Source organism: Cyanistes caeruleus, chromosome 3 (genome assembly GCF_971803275.1).
Source record: "Cyanistes caeruleus chromosome 3, bCyaCae1.hap1.1, whole genome shotgun sequence".
Lineage (NCBI taxonomy): Eukaryota > Metazoa > Chordata > Aves > Passeriformes > Paridae > Cyanistes > Cyanistes caeruleus.
In genome coordinates, this window is record NC_141703.1 from 86,797,053 (window position 1) to 86,816,461 (window position 19,409).

At 39.3% G+C, this 19,409-nt stretch overlaps 1 protein-coding gene across 3 annotated transcripts in view; it reads left to right on the forward strand.

Annotated features, from left to right (window-relative positions):
• The first annotated feature begins 130 nt into the window (after positions 1 to 130).
• CRACR2A (calcium release activated channel regulator 2A) overlaps positions 131 to 19,409 on the forward strand; it is a 52,834-nt gene continuing 33,555 nt past the window's right edge. The window contains exons 1-5 of one of the 3 annotated variants that reach the window (XM_023922732.2): positions 131 to 439; positions 9,869 to 10,107; positions 14,417 to 14,528; positions 16,813 to 16,981; positions 18,513 to 18,659. In XM_023922732.2, coding sequence (XP_023778500.2) covers positions 9,940 to 10,107; positions 14,417 to 14,528; positions 16,813 to 16,981; positions 18,513 to 18,659 — 596 coding nt within the window. In that variant the 5' untranslated portion in view covers positions 131 to 439; positions 9,869 to 9,939. Of the gene's footprint in view, positions 440 to 1,381; positions 1,471 to 9,868; positions 10,108 to 14,416; positions 14,529 to 16,812; positions 16,982 to 18,512; positions 18,660 to 19,409 lie in introns of those variants that run through there. The other 2 variants (XM_086882521.1, XM_086882519.1) reach the window with 2 other exon arrangements.

A 19,409-nucleotide genomic window follows, 5' to 3' on the forward strand; every position in this document is an offset into this window, starting at 1 on the left:
CTAGTAGGTCCATTTGGACTGGTCACCACCTTAGGACCTTGCTGCGGATGAGCGTTCCAGTGCCCTCCCAAACCCTCCTGCCCTGACCCGTTCAGGTTTCCCGTACCCTTACCCTGGAAAACCATCACGCACACAGTCCTGGCTGCAAGAGGGACCAGGGAAGGCTCACCCTCCTCGCCTTCCCCTGGCTCTCTGATATCGCCGAGGGCGAGTCGCTCCCTCCCGAGGTGAGGTGAGACCGGGCAGGGCAACCGGGCTCCGGCTGCAGGTAGAGAGGGAGGGAGAGGCCGGGCCGGCCGTCCCGCCCCTGGGGCACAGCCCGCCTCGCCCGGTTATGTCACCCATGCTCAAAACAAAGTTGGGAAAGTGGTTTCAGCCTTTCCGCGGTCTCGCCTCCAGCCCGGGGAGCGCCGGCCGGGCCAGCGGGAGGCGGCGGCAGGTGAGTGGGGGCCGGAGGAGCCGGGGCAAGGCCGGCGAGCTCCGTGCCCGGCCGGACCCTTCTCCCGGGGGGAGGCACCGCGGCCCCGCTTTGCCGAAGCCTGCGGAGAGAGCCCCGCTGTCCCAAGCGAGCCCCGCGCTGTCGCAAGCCGCGCTTCCTGCGCGGGCCTGCGGGCACGGGGCCCGGCGGGGCCGGGCGGGCTCTGTTCCCGAGGGCAGCGGCGGCCCGGCAGGGGGGCACGGGCTGCCCGTGACCCTCCCTGGGCCGGCTGCCAGGCTGGAAGGTGGCAGGAAGGTGGCTGGAAGCGGCCGGCAGCAGGCTGGTGCAGCCCCCGCAGCGCCGGCTGCGGCGCGAACGCCCTCACGGCGATGGAGCCGGCTCCGTGGGGCCGGGGCCGGCGTGGGGGAGCGACAGCTCAGTGCCGGGGCTGCGGCTGTCGTGACTGCTCCCACACGCGGAATGCTTCCCAAAGGTGGTGCCCGAAAGTGCCGCTGGCGGGGAGCCGCAGTGCTGGCGCTGCCGCTGTGCCTCGTGGAGCTCCGAGGCGAGGCCGGCAGACTCTGTCGGGGTGAAGTCCCTGCATGGCCGGGCCGCCTCAGGGGCCGCCCCGCCGGTTTTCGCTGCCCTGCAGATACAGAAGACAGTTCTGGTGGCTGCCTTCAGGCCTACCAAGTGCCTCCTGAAGAAGAAGGCAGTGCTGTTCCTGGTGGTTTCGAAATGATTCTTGTGTCCCCCTGCGATAGTTTGGTGTCACTCTTACACTGCTGTAGCACTTATGTGGTCTCTGATTTAATTTTCTGTCTTTCTTGATACTGAAGGCTTATGATGACTGTAAATGACAGTTCTAAAAGAAATGTACTGCTACCAGCATAATACATTTCTTAATATACACCAGTAGAACAGATTATGACTGCATGTAGTGAAACGTGGGTAGTGTCACAATTGGGAGAATGGTGAAATCCCTCTGGAACACTTTGGCTAATTTAATGTGCTCTTCTATTTTCTTAGTTGCAACTTTGTGGTTTTCAACGGTAGTTTTTAGCTTACTTTCGTTTTTCTTTTTAGAATATGTGAATTATTTTGATGCATGGGTAAAAATTTATTGGTTTTCTGTGGGTTGTTCTAAGAACTCTGGTCCCCGTATTTGAGCTTCAGTAATTTTACAGATCAAAAGGGAACTGTTACACCCAAAAGTACAAGAGTAGAAAATAAATGTTGGTCTTCTCTAAACTAGATTCTCATCTTTTATGAAAGCAAGGAAAGAAATCAAAAGTCAGACTCTGAAGTATAAAAAGGCAGACCCATTTTTGTGAATGGATTAAGTAGCAAATGAGATTTAGGGCAGTAATGGTTTACAGTCTCATGGTCTGCCAGCTCTTGGGGACTTAAGTTCACTGCTGCTGAAATGAATGAGGTATGTTTGGTTCCTTGTGAATTATCTCTGCCCCCCCCACTGCCTTTTCCTCTTGTCTTGTGGTGGAGTAGAAGATAATGGTAAAACAAGTTTCAGAAATAAATGCACTAAAGAGCAAGCTTTGTTTGTGGTTTCTTCGGACCACAAGATGAATGTGCTGCTTCTCTCTTCCTCCCATCTCTGTTCATTGACAGATGATATCCTATCATGATTTTTTAGGTGGGTAGATGGTGGATAAATGGAGGAGTAAAGAGTATAGTGGTCTGCTCTGATTCCCTCTCCACTGTTTGCTAATTTACACCCTAAATATATATGAACATACTGTCCCAACATGTAATCTGGGAATACCTCATTTATAAGGTTTTATTTCTCATGTTGAAAAATGCAAATTTAATCAGTTCAAGTTAAATCTGGTGTAAAAACACAATTGATTCCACTGTTCATGACCTAATCCATGCAGAAGCACGAGTCTGTGTTTGATTGAAACTGAGTTTAAAGGTTTTGGACCCATCTTATTCCTTAACCGCACAGAGGGGGTGTCAAGGAAGTGAAGGGTCTTGCTGGGGAATTTATGCTACTTGAAGAGTAGCATAAATGAAGTCAGAGATCCTGCACAATTGTAAAGATAACTTTCTGAGTAACTGGCTCACAGAGAAAGTAGAAGTTGTGTCTCTATTCAAAAGTGGTAGTGAATTAAAATCTAATTAAGAATCCGTAATGATGCATGTTTAATTGTTTGCATAGCAAGACTTTCTTGTAGAATTGAACAGGATGAAGTACACCAAGCCTCCTAATCAAACATAGATAAGTGGATTTGTTTATATGTGTTTCCAAGGCCTTGGAAGCGAGCTGTGTGGAGCAGACAGCATGAAGGTTATCTTGTTATGCATATGGGAAAATATGACTCTTTTTGTATCATATTTTGCCATTACTTTTTGCAGTGGAAAAACAGTGGACTAGCAAATTAAATATTCCTGTGCCTCACTGACATGCTCTTGCACCATAAAACCTGTCCCACTGACTCGAGTGAAAGTATTTTCCAAGGGCAAATTTGTAGGTTTAGGAATTCTGAAAGCTTTGAAGACAGTAATTCCTGCCAGCTTGGCTTCAAACCAACTGCCAAATAACTAAGGAAACACTTGGAATATGTCTCTCTGTCTTCTAGTGGAATCTGCATTAACTTGGGTCCTATAAGGTCTATGGCAGAGTAGTCTGAAATTTTCTACTAACATTTTTTCCATGAAAAATGAATACTTATTTGAAGAGAATATTTAATTTGCATCTATAAATACTTTAACTTAGGTTAAAGATGCAACATTCAATGGAAAACTGGAAATAGAGTGTATTTTAGACTTCAAGCCAAATTGTTGTTGGTTTTCAGGCAGATAAAAGGTTTTGATTTTTTTTTTCAGAAGGTACATTTTTAGCAAGGACTTTTGGAGGAGGCAGAATATTTGAAGGGATTTTTTGTGAAAATGGTGTACTTTAAAGAGGTTCTTGTCAACCTGATTTCACCAGCTGAAAGTAGCTCCAGTAGCAGTGAGTCATTAAGAAAACCTGAAAGATAAGAGAATTAAAGGGGTATATACTATTTAACTTAAACTTTTTCTATATCTTTACTTCAGGGGGAGGGGGTTTCCAGTGCAAGTATTCTGTCTACAAATGGAACAGCTCAGGTGAATTGGCAATATTTCCTGCTAGAACGTCATGTTACACCACTTATTCATATAATGCTGTTATCAATATAGTTAATCGTATTTAATTTCAGTACTTAGAACAATGCAGCACAATAAATTGTGCTTAGAGGCCTTTCCCAACATAAATGATTGTGTGAATCTTTGCAGTCAGATGGACTCAGCTCAGTTTTGACTTCACTACAGTGAAGAAATACTTCACTGTATGTGAAATTATGTTGTAAGATGCTCCTTCTCAACAACAGTTTTTACATCCCTGAATTGACAAACTGTTTTAGAAATAAGTCAAAATAACAGTAGAATAGTTCTACATAGTTCAGTAATAGTTCTAATGCAAGTTCTGTAAGCGCTAGTGTCTGTCCAGCTCACACACAGACATTTATAAAACCTCATGCCGCAGCCACAAATGTTAACCAGAATTTCAGCCTGAAATGTGTAACTGGCCATGCTGTATTTGTGTGCAGGAATGATTTATTGGTCATTCTGAGAGATAAAGACACACTTAGTGAGGAAAACACCCACTCAGATACTCATGCACACCTGTGCCACCATCCTGCTCAGGTACTGCATAGGCCAACAGCTTCTGAAGACACAAGGTTCTTGCAACCAGCATGCAGGCAAGGAACAAGAGGCTGGGGGAAGAGTTCTTCCTGGAATCAGTTCTCCTGAGTAAGGCAGAAGGAGCAGAAGGAGGGAGAGGAGACAACGGGTCTTTCAGCCTGGAGAGACTAAAGGCAGGGTGCTCTCAGTTCTGATGATATTGTGGTTATTCTGCCACAGTGATTTCCATGATGATTGCTGCCCCTAAATTCAGTGTCCCTCTATAAGAAGTTTGCGTTTCCAGGCAGCTCTTAGCTTTTGACTTCTTAAATACATTAAAAAGGAAGCATCCAAAGCAATAAAGCCAGAGGAAAAAATACATTTCTGCTAAAATCATTACCTAGAGTAGCTTTACTTCTCAAGAATCCTAGTAGCACTTAGCAGGCCCATTTTAACTTCATCCTGCTTTTTTAGTACGGACCTGTAAGAACTGCTTAGATTTAGGCAATAAATATCCTGTTAGTCATTCTTTATTAGTGTTTTCATATTGAAGAGCAGGATGGCGAATAAATGAATGTGCCTGCTTATTTTGGGCATCTGAATTTTAAGGATGGTTTTTTTTTACTACTTCCATAGAGGCCAGCAAGAATCCAGGCAGAAGATCTTTTGTCTTCCTCTTCCTCTGGGGAAGCTGGCCTTTGGAAGAAGAAAATTTTCTTACATGAAAATTAGTTGCTTGGATGCAAATGTTAAAAATAAAAGTTTAATGAAGATGCTTTCACCAGTCAGAGCTGGAATTCTGCATCATAGTGCACAGAATTGACATAATTTGTTTTTTTTTCATTTGTATTTGCAGATTCATCTAGGGACAAATGCCCAGTAGGGAGTGAGTGGTCTCTGTCCAAAGTATTTTGCTATCTATTTTGGAATCCTTAATGCTTAATCGCTTCAAGCATATTTTCTGTTTTTCTTCAGTTTCACAGTTAATATTGTTGAGACACTGCTTCAGATATATAATCTGTTTTTTTATCCTTCTTCTTTAGCTTTAAGGTTTGTTTTGGGATTTTTTTCCCTTAACCAGCAATCTTCTGAAAAGCAGAAAATTCATTATATGACTTTGATGTATGTATAACACACAATATATTCTCCCAGGTCTTTTTCCTCCTTGACTTCTGCTGAGCTCCCTTACCTTGAAATAAATTGTAAGTAATTTTGTGGAAACTTAAAACCTTGTTGTGGTGTAAATGAAGCTTTAAGCTTGCAGATAGCAAAGTACGTGATCCTAGTTGTTCCTGTAATCTTTAAAAGCTAATCATGTCTGGCTGGAGAGTTTCTGTTAGGACTGAATCTAAACAGTCTGTTAAGACTGATTCTAAACAGAATTTGCTTCTCCCACATAAATCTACTTACACAAAAGGAATTTCTCCATAACTTAGTTTTCCCTTCAATAGGCCACTGGATGTAGGATTCCTCTGTTGTCTCTGCCTTTGCTACTCCCCTGAAATTATTTTCAAGACGCATTTCTTTCAGACTGTCTACTTGTGGTCCCTCATAGGACCTCCAGCCTGCCTCAGATCTCTCCCTCTGGAATTAAATTCCCCACACCCACTCTGTGGTGTACAGTCTCCTAAGATGAAGAGTGATGAGAGATCATGTACACCATGAGAGAAGTGAATTCAGGCTGTGTGGAAGAGGCTTTGATGATGCATTTCATCACAAGATTTTCTGACTTGCATGTTTTTACTTGAAAAGCCAAAACTGGAGGAATGAATGTGCCCTTTTTTTCATCCAGTTGTGTCTAGGTGTCCCATATGGTTAGTCCAAGCTTTACAATGCTTCCATGAGAGCTTAAAGGTTGTCTTAGTCATAGTTGAGAAAAAACCAGGTATTTTCTTGAGTGCACAACTTTGTATCTCTGCTAGTTGTTTTAAGTGTGGGACCTGAATTTTTACATTGGATGGTCATAAAATATTTATTTTTAAATAGCTAGAAGTAACATTGAAGTCCACTGATCAAGTCATCTTTCTCAGGAGCGATCTCCTCTGCCATTATTTGCAGATTTGTGTCTGGTCTGTTCTTCCATGATGGCAGAACTGCACTGCCATTGCAGCCAGGAGTTCAGTGCTCCACCTTCTTTATCTTTGGGTGGGTTTTCCTGTCCAGCTTCTGACATGTTTGCTTCTTGTGGATTGTATTATGTGCATAGGGAGCATTTTTCTCCAATCCTGTACCTAGAAAACTTCTATGTACTTGAGTTTGGTGTTGTGCTCTCCTTGGTCTTAGCAGTGCCATTCCTGTCATTCTCTGTAGGTCCTGCTGTTTCGATTCTTCCTTGATGGACCACTTGGAGATAATTATATTAAATAAACTATAACTTTCCAATTGAAATGGAAAGGATTCTGCAGCAGAGTTCACTGTCAAACAGGATGAATACTTGTTTGAAAGCAGGGCAGAGAAATCGGGAGCAGAATATCTTCCTTGTGGTGATACATTTTAGATTTAGGAGTTTTTCAGCACAATGCTGAAAGATAACTATCTCTGACACTAAGTTATTTCTGAAGAGGTCATGTTCATGTGTCAGGCATGCTACACTGCAGCTGTGGATTATTTTAACAAAGATAGTTTGCTTGTAGGAAATAAATATTTATTGTCGAAAAAGTATGCGATCTATTTGTTATTTTGTGGTGGTTGTAAGAGATAAGTGTTCTCTCTCATATCAGTGTTTTGGATAAATCCAAGGTGACCTGGGTATTAAGTAAGCTTACTATATTTTTCAGCTGATATGTTTTGAAGTGTGCTGCAGAAAATTTGTACCTGTAGACACATGTTAAGAGAAATATTTCATTGAAACCTGAAAACTGAAGAGATATGAGGGCAGGCAAAACAACTCTCTCTAGGTTTTTAACTATAACAGTTGGGAAGTATGGGGTTGTCACACATCATGACTTGTGAAATCTGTGGCTCAAATTGCTCTGTACTTCTAGAGTTTGGTGATCTGCAGTAGACCTGACTGGAAATGATGAAAATGCCTTTTGGAATATTAATAGTGACCTGCCTTTTGCAGACCCATCCAAAATTTGCCTCATGATTAATGGGCAGAAACCTCATAAATCACACATCCTTGTTTAGTATTTGGAGCTATGCTTGTTTGCATCAGGTCATGATATGACCCATTTTGCATAGTGCAGTGTGATTGTAGCTAAAAGAATGGAAATCAAAGGTCTTAAGAGAATTGATTTTGTAAGCCATTCATTTTCTAAAGGAGATGGATGAGTGAATAGAACTACCTATGTTATTTGAAACTGGCCTTGAGGTAATTACTGAGTGCTGATTCTGTAATGTGGGACAAATTGCAGTTTTAATCTTTCATGTTATTACCAGCATTTGCAAAGTATCAGGACACTGTAGGAATTATGATGAACTCTTATCAGTTTTAGAAGGTGCCATAAGGATTAAGAATTTTTGCAGATGCTCTAATTAAATTTTCTGCTGTATTGAAGACACTTGCTGTGTAGAAAGTTTTTATGATGTGTATAAAAGGTGGGGCAACTTACAAGCAGGTGAGGCTCTCATGATGCATGGAATTTCATTTTGTGGTGTGGAAGTATTTAGAAAGCATGATGATGTTTGCTGAATTGTACTGTTTGCTAACTGCAAACAACTTTATCAAGGTGTATATAGTGACTTTTTTGTTCCACCATCTTTAATCTGTTTTTGTATTTCTGTTCTTTCACTTGCAATGGGATATCTATTCCTTGCATATTTTTCCTTTTTTCCTAAGGAAGTCTAGTGGACTGTACAGAGGCAGGCACTAGCAGCACTTATTATCTTGGTTAGCTTGGCCTGTTCCTGAAGTTGTGGCCTTCTGAGAAATTATTAAAAAAAAAAAAAAAAATCTAATACATTTTGAGTCTGGGTTGGATCTTGCCAAGACTGTCTTTAAGCTGTGCTTGTCCCATTGATTTTTGGTGTTTTTAAACCTGTTTTTAAGTTAGTGTCCTTGCTAAGTTGGAACTGATGGCCTGGTTTGTTGCCTCATACCCTGGTGCCAGCCAGGAGTGAGCTGTATTGAATAATGGAGGTACAGGTGTGTAAAAGCAGTATGAAAGGAGGATTTTATCCAGACTATTACTCCAGTGTAGTTTGATTGTGGCTTTCCATCTGATCCACTTGTGGGCGGCTATATACAGTGAGACCAAAGATTCATCTGGCTCATAAACTGTTTTTAAGACTGTTGTTGGAAACGTCATGGAAGGGATTAAGAAACAGGGCAATTATGGAGGGATATTTTCCTTTGTGTGTCTTCTCAGCTACTGAATGTTGGTCAGACTTTCTGAGCTAGAAATTTTCCTCATAAGAGAAAGAGATTACAGCTGTTCAGACAGCTGTAATGGGCAAACTCCCTTGTTATGTGTGACCAGAATTCCCTGTGACAGCGTTTTCTAGCCTGGTTAATTATCCAGGGCTGCTGGTACAGGTGCTCTGGCAGACTTTGGTGCCTCTTGAGGTGTGAAGTGTGGCTTTCCCCAGCAGAGAGGGCTTGGGGTTTATAAGGCACCCCTGACAGCTGTACCTTAAAATTCAGGCAAGACCCACTCTGAGGGAGGAGCTTCCTAAGGTGGCTTGGTGCTGGGCTTAGACATCCCTTGGCTTCTTTCAGAGTCTTTTTTTTTCTCCTGCTTGTAACGCTACTTAGAGAGATTCTGACAGGTTCTTTGGCCGTGTAGCTAAAGTTATTTCAGTTCTGAAAAGTATTTGAACAACAGTCCTGGGATGATTGGAGTGATAAAAGAGAGGAGGGAGGGAGAGGAAAATTACCTAAGTTTGGAGATTTTTTCACATGGTTTCAGAGGGGCTGGGTGATCTGCTCGCCAAACCTTAGTTTGGTTTTTAAGTCAATGGCCTATTTGCAGTAAATTTATACTTACATGCAGTGTGAGAAGTTTAACTGCCAGGCCTGTGGCTATCAGAGAAATCACTTTGTCATGGGAAGCTGTGTGAGTTCTGTGAAGTTCTTAGAATATGCTGTGTTCCAAGAGTGCCAGGTTTGAACTTAAGTATAGAGTAAAACAGACTGTGTTGCTCTGTCTATGTGACCAGAGCCTTCTTGGCTTAAGAAGCTGCATAGAGAAGCTTAAGGTCTTGTTTCCTCATATTGTACCTTCACATTCATGATGGATTGAGGTCTTTGCTCTGAAGACAGCATAAGCCCCATATTTAAAGAAGTTTCACTGGCTTCTGTGGCCAGTTGGAGTTGTTTCAGGTTATGCCAGTCCTACTGGATCACAACCAGGCTATATTCTTTCATATTAGTCAAATGCCTTACAAAATTTTTTGTTCTATTAAGAATTTTCAGACAAATTTGAGTCTGCTTTAGGTAGACCTCCTTAGATAAGAATTACGTAAGAACTTAGCTAAGAACTACATAAATTCAATACAAATATGAACTTGACTTTAAATTACTCTTGCCTTTACCTGTATTTCTTGTGTTTTCTTGTTCATGTTGATTGATTGTCCGTATTTCTTTTCAAACTGCCTGTTTTTTGCTTTGAGATTCCATTTCAGAGCTAGTTTTGTCTTCTCCTTCCCTTCTCCCCCTTTCTGTTCATCATCCCATTTGTAATGTCTGTAGTGCAGCCCATCAAGGGTAAGCATTTTCAAAAAGCTTTTGCTTCTTCTAAGCTTTGGTGCCTAATTGAGGAGATGGTTGCTAAGATATTGTGCAAAGCATCGTTAAGAGGGTCTGATTTGCTTCTTTCCTTATTTTTTTTCCATGCACAGGTTTCAGATCAGAATTTATGGGTAAATGGGATAGCAGCATCCCAGGATATTCCTGAGCTGAGATTGTAACCATGGACAGAATAAAAGGAGACTGCCCCAGTCCTGTGCAACCAGGAGATGCAGAGAGGACCAGGATGGGAGAACAAGACCCAGAACTAACTGTATTGGGAAAAGCACAAGAGTTCTTTCAGATTTGTGATCTGGAAGGCAAAGGCTTTGTCACCCGTCAAGACATGCAGGTAATACAAAATTGGTTATGTGAAATACACAATGAGAGAAGTTCCTAAAGCTGTTAGCGAGTTGAGACTGATTGATTAATTTAGAGTTAAAAGTATTAACACCCTCCTCATAACTTTAAAAAGATATGTAAGATTTAAAATAATATATTTGAAGCCTTACATAATGCTTGCATTTTTTTTTCTCACAGACAAAGCAACAAAAAAGTGGAAAATCAAAGTACATTAAGTTTAAAAAAATGCCCCAGGAATTCAATTCTATTCTTGCTGAAAACATTGAAACACCATTAAATTCATTACTTTGTAATTTGCCACAGTGTCAGGAGCGTATTCAGTCTGCCAATTTTATCCTTCTTTTTTCAGCAAAATTGTGTAAATAAAGTCTCTCACTGTGGCTTCACTGTCAGACAATTGTGAACTCTCGGCTGGATAACATATATATGTAGGAAGTATAGAGGAACAGTATTTTTAGCATTATTCTGTGTTGGTATAAATCTTAGGAAATTGTGCTTAATTTGTTTGAGGGCCCAAAATCATATCTGCTGAATATGCTGATGAGAAAAAGCAACTATATATAACAAAAGCTTTTGAAAATGTGATTGTGGCACATTGCAGAAGTGATAAAATGATTTTAACCAGTATGTGGCAGAAAATAGGAATGTGCTCATGCTTGACATGCAAAGCATAATTTGTTTTAATCCATTCCTACTTCAGTACTTATGAATGAAACAGAATTGGGGAGCAGGAGCAAAACAAATTCATCATGATCTACTACTAAAGAAAGCATCTAACAGAGAATTTAGACACTTTCCCTGTCCTCAGAAACAAAGACGTCTGTATGTATGAAAACACAGTTGAAACAACTTTAAGCGCTTACTTTGGAAAAGCAAAAACCTCCCAACTAACCTGCTCAGTTTGCTAGCTCTCAAGAGCTTTCTTTGCAGTTGTGTGTTGCTGAGTTTTCTGATGATCTCTGTTAATTATGCAAAGTTGGAAAAAGAGAGGGATGCGGATGCTTGCTCTGCTTAGGCTTTGCCAATCTACATTATCTTGGTGAAGTAACTGAATGCAGAAAACCAAATGTATTGCCAGTGGTTGTTTATGTTAAATCCAAAGCCACAGAGAGTTTAATGGATTACAATATTACAGACTTTCTAAAAATTGAATGGCATATATTTTTACCTAATGGAAAACCTGTATATTTATATGTATGTATACATATATAAAAAGTTTTAATAACTGTTTTTGCAAGGAATGTAAAATTATTTGTTTCTGTTTGATTCTAGGTTTATGATAAATTTATACTTGAGGTTCTAAAAGAGATGTTGCAAAAGATGCAGTAGAAACAGGGTTGCAAAGATCAAATAAAGTTCTATTTCATTCTTCTATTTCATCATGAGTGTTTCTTTACTATATCTGAAAGCTTCATCTTTGTATGTATGTGTATGTAAGTTCTTAAATACAGAAATAAAGGTGTTCAGGACATTTGAGATGGTGTTTCTTTATACTTGTTTTTATTTCCTGCATTTTTCATGATGTTTGCTCCCTATAAAAAAACATAAATCAGTAAAAAAATCAGCTTTTTCTTTAAAAGGTACTAAGTGTTGATTACTTTTGCATTGCGCTGTTTGGTAGGTCTGTACTGCTTTGCTTCAAATATAGGATGCTAATGCTAAGCTTTTTAATCTTTAGTCATGGGATACAAGGCACAATTTCAACACAGAGTGCTAAGTATCTGAAATTCAATTAATCTTTATGAAAAAAATCTTGCAGTGTTTTCTCTTGTGTCTATAACAGTAGCTACACTAAAGATTTACTCCTCCTCAATTGTATGATGTTGTTTATTGTGAGAAGATTTTAACAGCTGGGGTTTTTTAAAATTTTTCATTCATTTTCCAAATATGAAATATACCCAACTTTCAAACCAAGAGGTTTTCTGAAATGGCAAGAAAGCAAATTCTACCTTGGAATTGAAACCACAGTTTCATCTGTTGGTCCTTGAGGTTATAATGAATAATGAGAATTAGTGCTGTAAAATGTTTTGTTCTAATGTGCACGGGAGGATTGGGTTCAGATCTTGCTCTTAGCTATTTGACCTCTGTGATTTTATTTAGCTGAGTAAAAGCTTGATATTTTGAGAGAATTAAGCACAGATGTCATGAAACCACAGAGCACATTTGGTGGCAGTGCAGATAGCTTCTTTTGAATGTCCAGTGGTATTTCTGAATATGTTTTATTTTGTTTTCTGTTCTTTCAAAAATTTTAAGAGCCTCAGATTGAAAGGGCCTATGTATTTTTAAGTAAGCTTGAAATTAACAAATAAACAAAAACACAACTATGAGACCAATAATATTTTGCTCTCCTAGCCACAAACTATCTTAATTATTTTATTAAGAAAATATCCCAAGAGGTTGGGAAAACATTGACTTAGCCTTAGTAAGTGTGTTCCAGTTCATAAAAGTCTGTAAATTATGCAGAGGAAATTTAATGGAGCAAAATGTTGGTACATTCCTTAGACTCTCCTATTTTCATACCTTTCTTTTTTTTAGTTTTCCCCCCAAAAATGCAAGTAATTTTGGTGCTTTCAATTGTAAATTTAGTGTAATTCCTATCAAAATTTGGACACTGCATTAGGGCACTGTGGCTGTGGTTGGAGAAGCCCATATTTGTCAGTCAGGTTTAGAGTTAGGCCTGCAGGCCATTGCACTAAAATAGAATGTTTTTGGCGTGGTCAAATGGGTGCTCCTTCAGCAGGTCCCAGAAGTCTGGTAGTAAGAGAACAGTTTCTGTTTTTCTGAATGTGAAAAGAGTCATTTGTTTGAAGCACCTTCTCCTTCATCAGCGCTGTGTTGGCTGTAAGAACTTCACAGGAGAAGCTGATTTAAAAAAGTTTCCCTTTAGATCTTAGAGATTGAAATCCAAACTTTGGGAAGATGGGTGTGTAAATAAGAAACTGAAGACAGGTGTATCACTGATGAAATAAGTCATTTAAACTGAGTATATATCAAGTTTTCCTAGTTTTTTTTTTTTTGGAAGCAGGCAGCAATACACAACTAATCTTGCTCAAAAATCCCTTTGTGACAATTCCAGATAGTTCTGTGCTTTAGGAGCTCTGTTGCTTTCACTTCTCAGGACCACCTTGGAATTCCTTTTACCACTCTTCCATTTAACCCATATGGTTCATAAAACCTACCCTAAATCCTTTGTGGCAACCGGGGAACTCCTGGTTAATGCACTCAGCCAATTCTTACCTTCCCTATATGGCTTAGTATATTGAATAGTGCTTTCTGCTGTTTTGGATTGCAGGAGAAACATTTTTCGGCCCTAAATCCCTACCCCACAGTGGAACAAATCAGCACTTTTAATCTAATGAACTTTATCAGCCTACTAGCTTGCAGTTTTAATATGTTGTATATACAGCAGGAGTTCGGGGGGGATTAAAATGTTAATTAATAAAGCAGAGGCCTGAACTAGTGCGCATTTATATTGCTTCTCAAGCTGAGGAAAGGTTTTAATTTTCCTAGTGCTGTCTCCCAGTGGAAATGCTGGTTATTGAGGTTGTTTGCCTCTCCATATTCCTCCTGTTTCTGGGAATCTGTCTACACTGTTAAAAGAATTAGAGTAAAACCATTAGGATCTGTTTTATGGGATTCTTTTCTTTTATGCCTGTCTTTGGATTATCAGGAAAAAAATATGTGATATTTGTGGAGCTAGTTTTATGAAGCTGTGTCTTTTCTTTGTGTGAGCATGCTACATTTCAGAAGTAGACAGTCGTGAACTCCATTTAACTCATTGTGGGAGCAACAGGTTTGGTCCTTAGACCACGCAGCTTTCTTAGCTTTATTTACTTATTTATATACACTTTTTGAATGAGCTTGAATTAGGACAGTATATCCTCTATGATGTAGTCGTTGAGAGAGTCTCTTGCTTGACTTTGACATGGAAGGAGCTAGTACAGTTCTGCTGCTGAGTTTGTCCAGGAGTCTGATAACCGAGGCATTTCACCAAGATAAGCAAGCCATTTCACCAGGATGCTGGGTCTCCACCTGAAGTTCTTCCTCTTCCCTGTGTGATTGGAATTTGTGGCACCAGGCAGTTGTTCTTCTTGGCATCATCATAATGGATTCATAAAGGCAAATCAAGAAGTCATTAAAGCAAATGTCCCTCAGTTGATCTGGTTTTGCTCTGTAATTGGATTTTTCACTCGGGGAAGCAAGGGACCTATCCTGCTGTACTATGGATGTTTTGTAGAACCCAGTCTTCCTCTTACCCTGCAGGAACAGCTAAAGTTGCTGCTGTTTTGTCATTACAGAGACTGCATCCTGAGTTACCTCTTAGCCTGGAAGAACTTGAAAAAGTTTTTGTTACATTGGATGCTGATGGCAATGGCTCACTTACCCCAAAGGAGTTCATCACGGGATTCAGTGAGTTTTGGAAAGCATGTCTCCTCTTTTGAGCTTTATTCATGTTCTATACTCTCCACATCAATCAAGAAGAATTTTGTCTTAGCAGTACACTTAATAATGCACACAGGGAGCCAGACTATTCCCTAAATATAGCAAATATATGTAGCAGAGGAAGAAGTGGTCAAATAAATAGACAAAGGGCTCCAGGGTCTTTCTCTCCTGTGTAAAATGTCAAGCCATGACACAATATGAGAAAATGATGTAATTATCTGAATCGCACCTGCTTTAAGCTGCTGAGTAAATCTAAGTACAATTTATTGAAGGTTTTCCTTGGGGATGGGGGGTGGGGGGGAGAGTCTTATGTGTTATTTCATATCAGGTAATAAGACATGAAAGATAATTGAAATTATCTCTAATCTTAATGTAAGACAATGCTAGGAACGTATTAACACCACTGTCCTTAGATCTGAGGGAATGCTCTCTACAATGAATTAATTCTTCAAGTGATGTTAATTTATTTCAAAACAAAACAGGATGAGGCAATTATTATTACTGTAAGATGTGATCTGATAAGTTCTTTGTAGCTGCAACAGCACTCTTACTGTCATGTTCTTTGTGTTTGTCACAGCGTGGTTTTCTCCCCAGCTGTGTGGCATTCCAGATAAGATGACGATGTTAGTTAGATTGTGCTTGATTGTTTATGCAGAATCAATTAATTTCAGCTCTTCTTGCTAAGGTTTAAGCATTTTCTCTGTAAAAACTGAATCTCATCTATGCATGAATTGTAACTGTAAATCTTAATTTAGTTACTATCTACAGGTCCAGCAAACAGGACCTTGATTTTTGTTTGCAAATCATCAGTAGTTTGAAACCCTAATTGCCTCATGTCCCACCTCTCCCATTATAGAGGTAGATCAAGTATCTTCATAGAGTATGCTCTAACCTGAAAATTTGCATCATTAAAAATATGGAATAGTATATGCTTTGCTTTTCATAAGTTAAATTAAGATTACTTTCATAAGCAGTCCCCACATAACCAAAGCTCTTTATTAAGGGAGGTTGTAAGTGGCTGCCATCTCAAACAGCTCCAGATCCTGGGGATTCCTCCTGCTCAGGTGCTGGAGCCCAGTCCAGAGGCCCAGGCAGATGTGGCCACTGCTTTTCTGCTTGCAGGTTCAGCCAGTAGTAAAGTTAAACGTGTATCCCAAAGACACCCACACAGGAACACAGAGGACATGGACCACACCACATGAAAGATAAGGATAGACAGTGTAAAGCATGGTACATTTTAATCTGCTACACAGCACTGCCAGGTATTTTCCAGGCCAGGTAGTCCTACATTTGGCTAGGAGATGATATTGGCATTCCTGGCAGAAGCACAAGCTATAGTAGAGAAAACTGCTTGAGAAGGCAGAGTAGTGTCCGGATAAAGCTCGTGTTGCACCAATTTCTATGGGAGAGTCCTGTTTCTATTTCTAAATGGTGGCAAATCTGAAATTTACTGTAACCTCTCTTTGCAACATACTCCATTCTGTTGCCAACATGCTCTGTTGGGTGCCATGAGAAAAAATGCAAGATGGAGTTAATAAAAACATAAAAACACACCAGTATTTCTGTTTCCTTGGATCTATAGTAATTTCTGTACTGGAACTTAGAATATAATAAAAAATCCTCTGCATAAAAATCACAATATCCTCCCCTGCCCTGCCCGCCCCTCCCCCCAATACATTTTTTTTATTTGCAGATGTTCAAATAAAATAGATGGCACATTTAGAATTTGATGGAATGTATCTGGTCTGTGGCAACTGAGCACAAATGTATTGATTATTCATGTGGCAATTTTACTTCTGCATCTTCACCATACAACTACTGTTAAAATGTAGCTTTCTGTAGGAAATTTATATAGTAATTGAATGTGTGTCTTTGTTCATGCACTAAAAAGAATGTTAAATTTTATTTAATATACATTTTATCAGTTCTGATATTTTAGATTCCTAATCTATTTAAACTTATCAAGAAAGAAAACCACAACATTTATGAAGGACTACAATTATGTCCTTTTATGTTTTTGCATGGAGATATGACTTTTTTTTTATTATATTTGTGAATTTTGAGGTGGATGATTTATTGAAGGTTAGACATTAGGCTGGGCACAAAGCCAGCCATAGAACTCAGGGGTCCTCTTGGCCCCATCCTTTTGTTGTCTATTTACCATAAAATTTGAGCTTTAGTATGTTTAGTATGACACTGCTTCCTATAGTAATTTCTGAAAATGCTAATGTGTGTAATTTCTAATTCTTAGGCCAATTTCTTTTGGAGCAGATTGCTTTGAAAAATGACATGGTGCAACCATCAGAAGGTGAAACAGTCTGCCCAGTTACATATGAGGAGACCATGACTGGTGATGAGGATGAAGAATTCCAGTTCTCAGATCTGATGGATCGGCTTGGAGCCACAAAGGTTTTGGATGAGTAAGTTCTCACAGCAATAGTAATCAGTTGTATGACCTTTTATGATTGATCTCTGGGTTTGATTTCAATGGAATCCAAGATGAATGGCGAGAGCAAAAGCTGCTCAAAACCACGGAGCTTTTTCTTAAAAAAACGAATTTTCATGCTGTCAGGATAAAATGCCATTTGACCAAAATTTCCAAGAGCAAAACTGTTTTACTCTAGGCACATGAAATGCATTTTTCTGCCATGTGAAAGCTGTACCTCTTGATGTGCCATGGGATCTGAACGTAGATAACTACAAGCATGTAATGCACAGATGTCACTGATTTTCAGTCAATGCATGATGACTGCTATTTTTGGCAAGGGCTGTGTTTAAAGTGCACCATAAGTAGGGAAGTTTTCTTCACTTTTTCTGCTTTTTCTCCTCTTCATGCATAATTGCATGTTGTGATTGCTCTGGTAATGCTACTTCTTCCAGGGGCAGGATAGCTCACTCTGAAACATGGAGCATAAAACCTGCTCAAAGAGCTTTTTGTGTGCTGTCCTCACATTCATTGGACAATCACAATGAATACTGTGAGCAGAAAGAAGCATCAGGCAAAAATGGGAGAGAATCTGGACAAGTGGTACAAATATTTAAGAAATACATTGGTGATTGTTGCTATGGAATAGAAGTGCTCATCAGTCCTTCTCTTCCCCTGACTGCCTTTTCCATGAAACAGTTCATTGTCAGTCATCCTGAAAGGCTTTCATTACGAAGAGATATTTATCACCCACTTTTTCTATCCTTATCCTCATTTTGTCCTTTAAATACAGCACTCTTTGCTGGCTAGGTTAGGCTTGCAATGCTCATGGAAAAGAGTGAGTCAGGAAGAAACAAAGTGGTTCAGGAGAATATTGACAAAGTATTAGAAACCCATTATCATTCACAATAGAGCTGTCAGTGTCTTCTGAACAGATTTGGAAACATAACATTATCTTGGTAAATCTCTAAATCAAAATTTCAAGGAGTTTTGTTCTGCTTTTTGTAGCAGACTTGCCATGGAATAAAAATGTAACAAGAATGAAAGAATGCGATACAAATGCAGTTTGTTAACATATCTATGTTACTTAGGAGTCTGAATCTCATTCATTTCTTATGAGGAAGGGGTTTTGATTAGCTTTTCTATTGCTCCCTCCCCTCTAGATTTGTGGGAACTTCTTTACTTCTGATAGAAGTGATGGGAGGGCATAGTCTATCTCATCTGTCTCCTTTCTTACCCATGCCTGTTTAGGTGGAGTGTCTAGCAAGGCACCCACTAAAGAAGCAGTTCCTGTGCTATTCTGCAGTCAGGAATGGCCAGATGTTACAATGCATTTTTTTGAAAAAATTCAATCTCCATCATTTCCCACCCCCTCATCCTTTTCATGATGGCACAGTTCAAGTTGTTTTTAATAAGTTTTGTGTTCTGACTAGTGATGCCCTGGAGCCTCCATCTACTAAGGGTGCTAAAGACATTTACTGGGAAATGTTCTCTCTTAATGAATGCTTTATGATCTTTTCTTTCAGTGAGACTGATGTGAAGCAAATTTGGTTGCAGCTAAGAAAAGAAGAACCTCATTTACTTTCCAATTTTGAAGAGTTCCTGGTCAGAATTTTTTCCCAGCTCAAAGAAGCAGATAATGAGAAGAATGAGTTGGAATGGGCTCTAAAAAAGTTAGTATTTCTCTTTGTTAGACTGCTTGTGTAGGTTTACAGCTATTTTACCTGCTAGTTGAACTTCTGAAATAAACAAGGTATTTCAGTGGAGATCTGAGGACAGGACTTCACATAATGTAAAATATCCCATAATGTAAATTTAATCAGGCATTAAGACTACTGGTAATACTATTATATGGCAGAATTGAATTAAATTAGCTTTTCTCTTCTGGTTAAGATTTTATTGACTGAAATTCTTTTGCAGATATCTGTTATTGCATTGAAGTTTTAAGACAATATTGAGTGATTCCAATCTAGTTAATCAGTTTGATTCCAAAGGGAAGCTGTATTTAACAGTAAATCTGGTAAATTGTCTGTGTGCTTTGCAAGCATTGCGTGCAGAAAAGCTATAAACCTGGATTAACTGGCCAGAGACATAAGAGGTTTAAGATGTTAGAGCAGCACAAAGCACTGATACTTGTGAAAATGTAAGCTAACAAATATATATATAAAGAAAACCTATGAAATATAGTAAATAACATGTATGTTTTATCTATAAAACATATAAAATGTTTTAATAATAGTTTATTAATGTTGTAAACAAATACATAAGATGCACATATAAAAATATGTATAAGAACAAAAAAAATTAGATCATTCTTTTATATGTATTTATCTAGAGGGAGGAAAGTTATGGTGCTAAAACTTAACAAAATACAATATTATGCATGTAGTTGAAGTCCCACTGCATTTTTATTTTAAAGTGTG